Raw genomic sequence first — 8,806 nt, forward strand, 5'->3', positions numbered from 1 at the left:
CGCATCAGACAACAAAGAGAGGCGTCCGCGGCGGCGGGGGGAGGGGCGTGGAAGGGGCGGGCACGGGGGGGGGCCTCGCTCTCCTCGCTCAGCCCGCGGCCTCCGCCCGCCCCCGGCCTGGCGCGCGCCAATCGCCTCCCCCAGCGATAGTGTCAGTAGCATTGTAGTGTCAGCTCCCGCCGGTGACGTTGCGCCTCCTCGTCACCCTCCGGAGCCGTCTGGCTGCAGAGCTCAGTCCAGAGGCGGGCGGGAGAGGAGGCGAGGCGAGGCGTGCAGCGAGGGCGGGCGCAGTGCCGGAGCCGGGGAGGGGCTCCTTCAAGAAACGCCGCTGCTGCTCGCCTGCTCGCTGGGCGCTGGCATTGTGGCCACCAGCCGGGCGCTCGGGGCCACGCGCGGCCACCTCTCCAGCCTTTCGCCCATCCGAACTGCCGGCGGACCTGGGCGGGGACCCCGGCGGGGCTCCTGCAGCCGCTGGCCGGTACGCACGGCCAGCGCCCCGAGAGGACCACGGCGCCCTCGGCGACTGGCTGGCCTTCCCGCCCCTGACCGCCCGCGTCCCGGCCGCCTTTGTGCCGGCATCTCGCTCCGCCCGGGGAGCCGAGGGCCGGCGGGGGCGCGGCGCGCACGGCCGCGCGATGCCCAGCTCGCTGTTTGCAGACCTGGAGCGCAACGGCGGCGGGGGAAACGGCGGCGGGGGAGGCGGCGGCGGCGGCGGCGGCGGTGGTGGCAGCAGCGGCGGGGGTGAGACCCTGGACGACCAGAGAGCTCTGCAGCTTGCTCTCGACCAGCTCTCCCTGCTGGGTCTGGACAGCGACGAGGGCGCGTCTCTGTACGACAGCGAACCCAGAAAGAAGAGCGTGAACATGACCGAGTGCGTGCCAGTGCCCAGCTCCGAGCACGTCGCGGAGATCGTGGGGCGGCAAGGTGGGTCCGGGGGAAGGGGGCCGGGGATGCACGGGGTCGTGGTCTTCGGCGCCGGGGGCCTGGGGAGGAGGAGGAGGCGCGGTAGGGCCGGCGCCCCAGACAAAGAAAGTGCAGGCAAGCTGCCTCCGAGAGCCGCGCGGCCGCCACGCAAGACGCACTCTCTTCTGCTGGGACTACAGCCTTCTCCCCAGGTGCCCCCCACTCAGCCCACCTGGGGAACGGTGATTTAAATAGGAGCTGTTGGGGGGAGGGGGCCTTTGATCGGTCCTTTGGGAGGGCGCAGGAGGAGGAGTGAGCATCGAAGGGGAGGAGGATTCTGGATTTCTGCAAAACGGAATGGAGCGCAGCGCAGTAACAATGGGTCCCGGGACTGCGCCCCCTCCAAGCCCCACGCGCTTCGCGATCCTGGCTAAGGTCGCCTCCCCGAGTCCTGCTCGAGGTTTTCCAGTCAGCTGGTGCACCCAGCCGGGTCCCAGCGGCATCTCCGGGGTGACTTTTCTAGGATTCTGGGGCTTGGCTTGGGACGACTGCAGTCCCCGGGGGAGGGACAGGGAGCCAATGGGCTGTTCCTCGAGCGCCTCGCGGGTGGAACCCGCCGTCCAACGGTGGGGCGGCCGCGGTCGGCGAGGAGACGCCCCCTTTCCGCTTGTCGCGAGTCCCGCGGTGCCCGGTCTCCGCGGTTACCCGGGATAATGGGCGTGTCTCTCTTTCCCGTTCCTTCCCCTGGTACTCAGGTTGTAAAATCAAAGCTCTGCGGGCAAAGACCAACACTTACATCAAGACCCCAGTGCGCGGGGAGGAGCCTGTCTTTGTTGTGACGGGCAGGAAGGAAGATGTGGCCATGGCTCGGAGGGAGATCATTTCTGCAGCGGAGCACTTCTCCATGATCCGCGCCTCGCGGAACAAGAACACGGCCCTCAACGGTGCAGTGCCCGGGCCACCCAACCTGCCGGGGCAGACCACCATCCAGGTGCGAGTGCCCTACCGCGTGGTGGGGCTTGTAGTGGGGCCCAAGGGCGCCACGATTAAACGCATCCAGCAGCAGACGCACACATACATCGTGACGCCCAGCCGAGACAAGGAGCCTGTGTTTGAGGTGACAGGCATGCCAGAGAATGTGGACCGCGCGCGAGAGGAGATTGAGGCACACATTGCCCTGCGCACCGGTGGCATCGTCGAACTAACCGATGAGAATGACTTCCACGCCAACGGCACTGACGTGGGCTTCGATCTGCACCACGGTTCCGGCGGGTCCGGCCCTGGCAGCCTCTGGAGCAAGCCCACCCACAGCATCACGCCCACCCCAGGCCGCAAACCCTTCTCCAGCTACCGCAACGACAGCTCCAGCTCTCTCGGCAGCGCATCCACAGACTCTTACTTCGGTGGGGGGACCGGCGGTAGCGCGACCGCCACCCCACGCCTGGCGGACTACAGCCCTCCCAGCCCTGCACTCAGCTTTGCGCACAATGGGAACAACAACAATAACGGCAATGGGTACACGTACCCAGCTGGGGATGCCCCAGCGCCATCTCCCGACGGCTGCCCGGAGCTGCAGCCCACCTTTGACCCGGCACCCGCGCCCCCGCCTGGCGCGCCCCTTCTTTGGGCCCAGTTCGAGCGGTCCCCAGGAGGTGGCTCTGCAGCCCCGGTGTCGTCCTCCTGCTCCTCCGCGTCCTCGTCCGCCTCTTCGTCCTCTGTGGTCTTCCCTGGGGGTGGCGCCAGCGTGCCCTCCAACGCCAACCTGGGGCTTCTAGTGCATCGCCGGCTGCACCCTGGCGCCAGCTGCCCGCGCCTGTCTCCACCCTTGCACATGGCCCCGGGGGCGGGCGAACACCACCTGGCTCGCCGGGTGCGCAGCGACCCGGGCGGAGGCGGTCTGGCCTACGCCGCGTATGCCAACGGGCTGGGGACACAGCTGCCTGGTCTGCAGTCCTCGGACACGTCGGGTTCCTCTTCGTCTTCCAGCTCCTCCTCCAGCTCTTCCTCCTCTTCATCTGGGCTGCGGAGGAAGGGCAGCCGCGACTGCTCAGTGTGCTTCGAGAGCGAAGTGATTGCCGCGCTGGTGCCCTGTGGCCATAACCTTTTTTGCATGGAGTGTGCCAACCGCATCTGTGAGAAGAGTGAGCCCGAGTGCCCGGTCTGCCACGCTGCGGTCACGCAGGCCATCCGCATCTTCTCCTGAGGCTGCTGCACCAGCGTGCTCTGTGCGCGGGGACCTGGTCCCTTCTTCTTGGGCCTCTTCCCCAGCGCCTGCCGGCGGGCCTCCGGATGCCCTACTGTCCCCTCCTCACCCACTCCACACTCTGAGATCCGACAGGAGCTTGGGAAGCTGTAGTATCCACTCAGTTTTAAAATATAGTTTTGAAACAAAGGAACTTGCCAGCTTATCTACATGGAGAGTACTGTAGCCTGGGAAATATGAACCACCCGAAATGCATGCTCTATAAATAATAGGAACGGCAACATTCTAGTGATGATAGTTTTTACACTGTACTTAATAGGAAGCTTCCAAAAGAAGAGAACCCCACAAGTTTTCCATTTTCTTAAAGTAGGAAGAGACGAACAATGATGATGATGATGGAGAGGATGGGAATAGTGCTATGGGATGTGTGGACTGTCTTGTGTGTTCCCCTCCATGAGTGGATTCCTCTGATGCTCAGTGTGGAACACAAGTGCATCCTTTTTGAATGTTCGTGGAAGGGCCAGGAGTTCCTGTGAAACCAGGATACTGCAGCTTTATTAAAGAAACTGTAACATATCTCTTATATATTAAAAACCTTTAAAAGTTTTAAAGAGAAATTGCATTAATACAGATTGAAGTATTTTATTCTTTTTTGACTTGAAAAATTATATTTCATATTGCAAAGATGTTTACAAGTATTTTAATTTAAGTTCAGTGAACTTTTTTGTAGCTGGGTTAAATCTTTTTATTTTAGTATGGCCTTATGGCAAAGAACACTGTATTATTTTAATAATCACACAGTTGTGACGGAATTACAAACCATAAAATGTGTAACGTTTTGAGCAGTATTCTGTTGGGATGGAGATTTTATAGGTTCAGACAAATCTTCTAGATCTGCTTCACCCAGCATATTTTCTATTCAGTGATATAAAGCATATTTTATTCTATATTATTACAAAAAACGGAAATGTATAAACACGTCAAAAGGAACTGTTAATGCTTTCTAACATTTGTATAAATAGAATCCAGTGCAAGTTACAAAAATTCTGTTGCACCACTATAGTTTTAGTATTTCTATTTTAATACATTTGTTTACCACTCGTTTATGTATATGTAGGTGATGTTACTTGAGCTTAAATGTACTTTACTGAGCAAAGTTTAAAAAACAAAGTATATTTTATTTTATGATAAAGGGCCTTTAACCTCATGGTCAAATACTAATATTATATTTGCTGAGACAAGATTTGAAATTGTATCAAGAGTTTTATTTTTCTGACATTTAAAGTTCTACATAATAAAGGTAAAACTTAAGTAATGGTGCTACTTCATTTTTTAAGTATTTCTATATAAATAAAAATATTGAAGAAAATATATCTTGTGTGATTTGTGACTTGATTTTTTAAAAAGCCCTTTGGAATCTAACTATGTAGAGAATCACTTTGAAGTGATAGATTGAAATATGTAGCTTTCAGACATACTATTTAAGTATTTTATCAACATATGGGGCTTTCAACAGAGAAAAGTGTGTGTGTGGTTTTTTTTTTTTTTTTTGGATGGCTGATTGTGGAAAACAGTATTTAAAAAAATTAACGATTATCTACTGGCTCATGCCTACGTCTCCATTAGACATAGTAAACACAGTGCATATGGCCTGTGATGTTTCAGGGGGCCCAGAAAATTGCTTTTGTTTAAAATTAGAAAGAAAGGAAATGGAAATCTTCAAAGGACAGATTTCAGTTGTCAGTCCCCCAAAACCTGTTTAATTTTGCCTAAAACATTAAGAAAATAAAACACTGAAGTATTTAAAGTGATACCAAAAATCAGTTTCAATGAGGAAGAGCCCAAGGTGCCCAGGTGGGGTTCGGGAAAGTACCAGGCTGGGTCCCTGAGAGCACAGGATGTCTAAGGCCCTGTGCCTGCTACATAAGTGTCTCTGTTCCATGGTGAGTTTCTGTCCAGGGTGGCTTTCTGGGGACAGCTGGGTAGGAGAAAAGGATGGTTCTGATTGCAGAAGGCTTGCTGGATTGAGCACAGGGTCTTAATAGGCTCCCGCTTGCTGGGCAGGCTAATTCATGGTGACAGCCTGTAGTGTCAACTGTTTGTTGTTTGAAGGAAGTTTTTGTTTGCCTTAGGCAGACTACACCTGTCCCTTGGCTTTGGGGCTCTGTCAAGGGGAGGAGCCCTGTGATCCCCCTTGACCTAAACTTTGTCTTCTAGTGAGTCCTTAGGAATGATGGGATCCTGCCATGGAATTTCAGCAGACTTCCTGCCCGAGCAGCTACTGGAAAACAGCAGGTGATTTCTGAGAAAAGGCAGTAACTATGTTTGATAGTCCTTGTTACTCCGTAGTGCAGTTTTCTTTGAAAATGGAGTCCCTGCCGCTGTGGCTCTGATTTGTTTGGTTTCTCTGATGTTTTTTAAGGATGATGCAGCACCGTTGGGGTCCAGAGGAGAGGACTTAGTGGCTTTGCTTAGAAAATTTCTGGCATTATCTTCAATTCTGGAGAGTGCCCTGGAAGCGTTTACCCCTTCAGCCTGACCCCCGAGGACTCGATTAGCTGAGAAGTCCAGTTCCCACTCAGCTGTCTGAAAATGCTGAGCACGGAACCAAGACTCTCAATGCACAGTCTTTAGTTGCATGACTGCTTTCCTGCTTTAGTGGAATGTGACAGATAATGCAAGGAGACTTCAAGTGCTGCAAAAGTTTTTCTCATGCACCCCACACCCAAACCCACCCCACCTTTATACAGGAGTTTTTGGTGGGCCATGTGCTGCTTTGGCAAATGAAAAATCTAATTTTTTTTTTCTTGTAGTGGGGATTGAACCAGGGTCTTTGTGCTAAGGTATATCCCTGGCCCTTTTAAAAAAATTTTTTGAGTCAGGAGCTTGCAGTCTCTAAGTTGCCTTGACTTGGTTTGAACTAGTGATCCTCCTGCCTCAGCCTCCCAGAGTGCTGGGATTGCAGGCATGCACTACAATGCCTAGAAAATCTGATTTTTGATGCTGCTGACATCAGCATCAAAAGGGTCCTTTGGTTGGTATGAAATTTAGGGATATATTATTTGTATAATCAGGCTCCTTGAGAAGATATTGCAGCTATTTCCCTGTCACCAGTAAGAGATATGGGGATACACTAGTGATATGAGATGGTATTAGTACAAATTAAGTCGTGTGTCCCATCCTCCCGCTTCCCCAGGTGACTCCTGTGGGTCACTAGCTGTAGAAGTGACAGTCTTCCATCGAGAAAGATGAATGGTGCCACGTTTATGCCCTCCAGCAGCCAGGAGCCTCCTTTTTGATTTCTAGACCTCTCTGAGATTTGTCTGTCTGAAGCAACAAAATACCTGCTAACAAACAACTTCTCCTAATTACTGTTCATATTTTATTTCTTTATATCAAATAATGCTTACCAGACATGGTTTTGTTACATGCCCTCCTTTCCCTTAGGTAATCTCTGCTATATTTTGCGTTAATATAAGATGGACAGGATGGCATCGGGTGGGTAGAAGCTGGAGCTGCCACTGAACAACACAGTGCCCAGCAAATGTGCCTTCTCTGCCGTTCATCCACTACTTTGAAATTGGTTTTTAATACCTCAACATCTGAGCTTCTCAAGTTTGTGCTGAGTGGTGTTCTGGGGTACTCACTCTCCGGGGTGACTCTAGTATATCAGGCATCGTGGGAAGGAGGACGAGGCTGGTATCTACAAGGAGGTCACAACACCAAGGAGAGGTAGCTTGCATCTGATTAATGCTAACCCGAGTGGTTCTGAGCCCTTTTCGCCCAGTCTTCCCACGGCCTCTGGCAGGCAGTGCTGAGTTTACAGAGTTCCCCAGGTGCAAAGCTGGGCTTTCTAAGTGTAGGGAATGACACTTTCTGCTTGACAGGTTCCCTGCAGCCCCAACACAACACCACAGAACTCCTCAGTGTTCCCACCCTGGTGGGAGCTGGTGGCTCCTCTGTTCCCTGCTTGCTCCATCTTGTGTCCTATGAATACTGGCTCCTGGGGAAAGCTCTGATGCCTGCAGTGAGCTTTTCTCATTGGTCTTTCTGAGAAATATGAGCATGTTTTCCCTCTTTCAAGATAGTTTTGAGCCTGCTAGCTATGTGATAGCTGTAGTAGTGTCCAGAATGTTCCTTGGGGCAAGGAAGCTTATGGAGACGTGGAGCTTTTATCTGATACAGTCACGCTTTGTCACCGTACGAGGCCCATCCAGATCCCGATTAGGGAACAAGCCTTCTCCCAGGGCTGAGCGTTGCCTCCTGTTCATCCTCTCCTTTCTCCTGACTCAGGGAGAACCTGCCCCTGCCCCCTAGAGATGATTAGTGTGCTGAAGGCTCTTCCATGGGGAGACCAACCAGCTTCTCAGGTAGGGCCAGAGGGGAGCATTAAGTCATCTGTATGCTGGCCCCCGCATGCCAGGATGTCTTTGTAGTTGACTGAGCCCCTGACTCTGATCCGCCACTGTGCTGCCCCAACCCTGTGGGGTAGGTATGAGGATACCCACGTCAAAGATAAGGAAGTCCAGGCAAACACATGAAGGCATTTTTCCAAGGCCGTACAGTGAAGAAGCATCAGACTTAGGATTCCAGCCACAGCTACCTTCTTCACCACTTCGGAAAAGTGGCTTTAACAGGAAGCGTTCTCAGAAGATGCAAGCAACCATTTGATATGCAGTAGCAAAGCAGAAGAATGATATTTAGAGATTAGTGACTGAGACAACAGTAGAGGTGGCAGTGGCTGTAATGATGCCAGGCCACTGGAGGAGAACCACACCTGTGATACAAGGGTGTTTTTCGGCACTAGTCCTCAAGCCTTGACTTTATTGTGACCACTTGAACAACAGACATTAAGCTTAGTCTGTAATGTATTATTACAGAAATAACTTTCAGCACTGGATGAGAATACAATGATAAATTCTCTTTTTTAAAAAAAAGTTCAGTAAGGGCACATGAAATAACTCAGACAGTGACTAAAAGATGCCAAAACCCTGACTGAGAAGAGACTAATTGTTTTCATTCACATTGACTTCATTTTCTAGGGCATTTAGGAGAATCAGGTCTAGGCATCATGGGAAAACGGCACAGGGGGCCCTGCCCACCCCTAGAGTCTTTGGCACTGGTTGCAGCTATAGCACCTGATGCATGGGAGGGGCAGTGACAAAAAAAGAAAGCTTGGTGGCCCAGCTTGCTCCTCTATGGGAAAGGAGGTGGCGATTTTTGCAGGTACTGGATGTACCCAGATGCTCTTGAGCTTCTGTGGCCCTTCTATCTCTTCCATGGTGGTGCTTGCCAGGGACTTTAGTTTTCTTTTCTCCTCTGGCCTGATGCCTGGAGAGCAGAAATTCTCATCCTTGCATCTCTCAGCACCCGACACACACTCTGGCTGATGGGGCTGGTGTCTTTGATCTTCAGTTTTCAAGGCTAATCATTTTGCAGCTAGGTCTTGTTTTCTGACAAGCATGATACATGCCTACTCAATAGGGGACTTGTTTATGAAGTCACATGATTTCCACACAAAGGAATTCTGTTAGATGAGGGGACCACCCTGATGTCTGTAAAGCAAAGCTGAAATGGATATAATTGTTTGTAAAGAAGTTTTAGATGCATGGAAATGTTCTAGGAGGCTGTCTGGGTAGGCAGTCTTTCAGTGGCCATCATCCCTGTGCAGTGTTCTATTCCTGGACATGGGTGGCACTG

The 8,806-nt window shown here is 52.0% G+C and overlaps 1 protein-coding gene across 1 annotated transcript; it reads left to right on the plus strand.

Moving 5' to 3' along the window:
• The first annotated feature begins 270 nt into the window (after window positions 1–270).
• On the plus strand, window positions 271–4,477 carry Mex3b (mex-3 RNA binding family member B). The gene is made up of 2 exons (XM_003475739.5): window positions 271–924; window positions 1,659–4,477. The coding sequence occupies exons 1-2, from the start codon at window positions 636–638 to the stop codon at window positions 3,104–3,106; spliced, it is 1,737 nt and encodes a 578-aa protein (XP_003475787.2). The 5' UTR covers window positions 271–635; the 3' UTR covers window positions 3,107–4,477.
• The last annotated feature ends 4,329 nt before the right edge of the window (window positions 4,478–8,806 follow it).

This window comes from Cavia porcellus, unplaced genomic scaffold, assembly GCF_034190915.1.
Source record: "Cavia porcellus strain 051 isolate PalLab524CR breed Dunkin Hartley unplaced genomic scaffold, mCavPor4.1 scaffold_6, whole genome shotgun sequence".
In the NCBI taxonomy this organism is placed as follows: Eukaryota; Metazoa; Chordata; class Mammalia; order Rodentia; family Caviidae; genus Cavia; species Cavia porcellus.

What these genes read in the sequence shown, in the direction of transcription:
- Mex3b (XM_003475739.5), top strand. Translation starts at nt 636, where the DNA reads ATGCCCAGCTCGCTGTTTGCAGACCTGGAGCGCAACGGCGGCGGGGGA. An exon ending in GGAGATCGTGGGGCGGCAAG is followed by an intron (nt 925 to 1,658) that starts GTGGGTCCGGGG and finishes CCTGGTACTCAG; the next exon opens with GTTGTAAAATCAAAGCTCTG.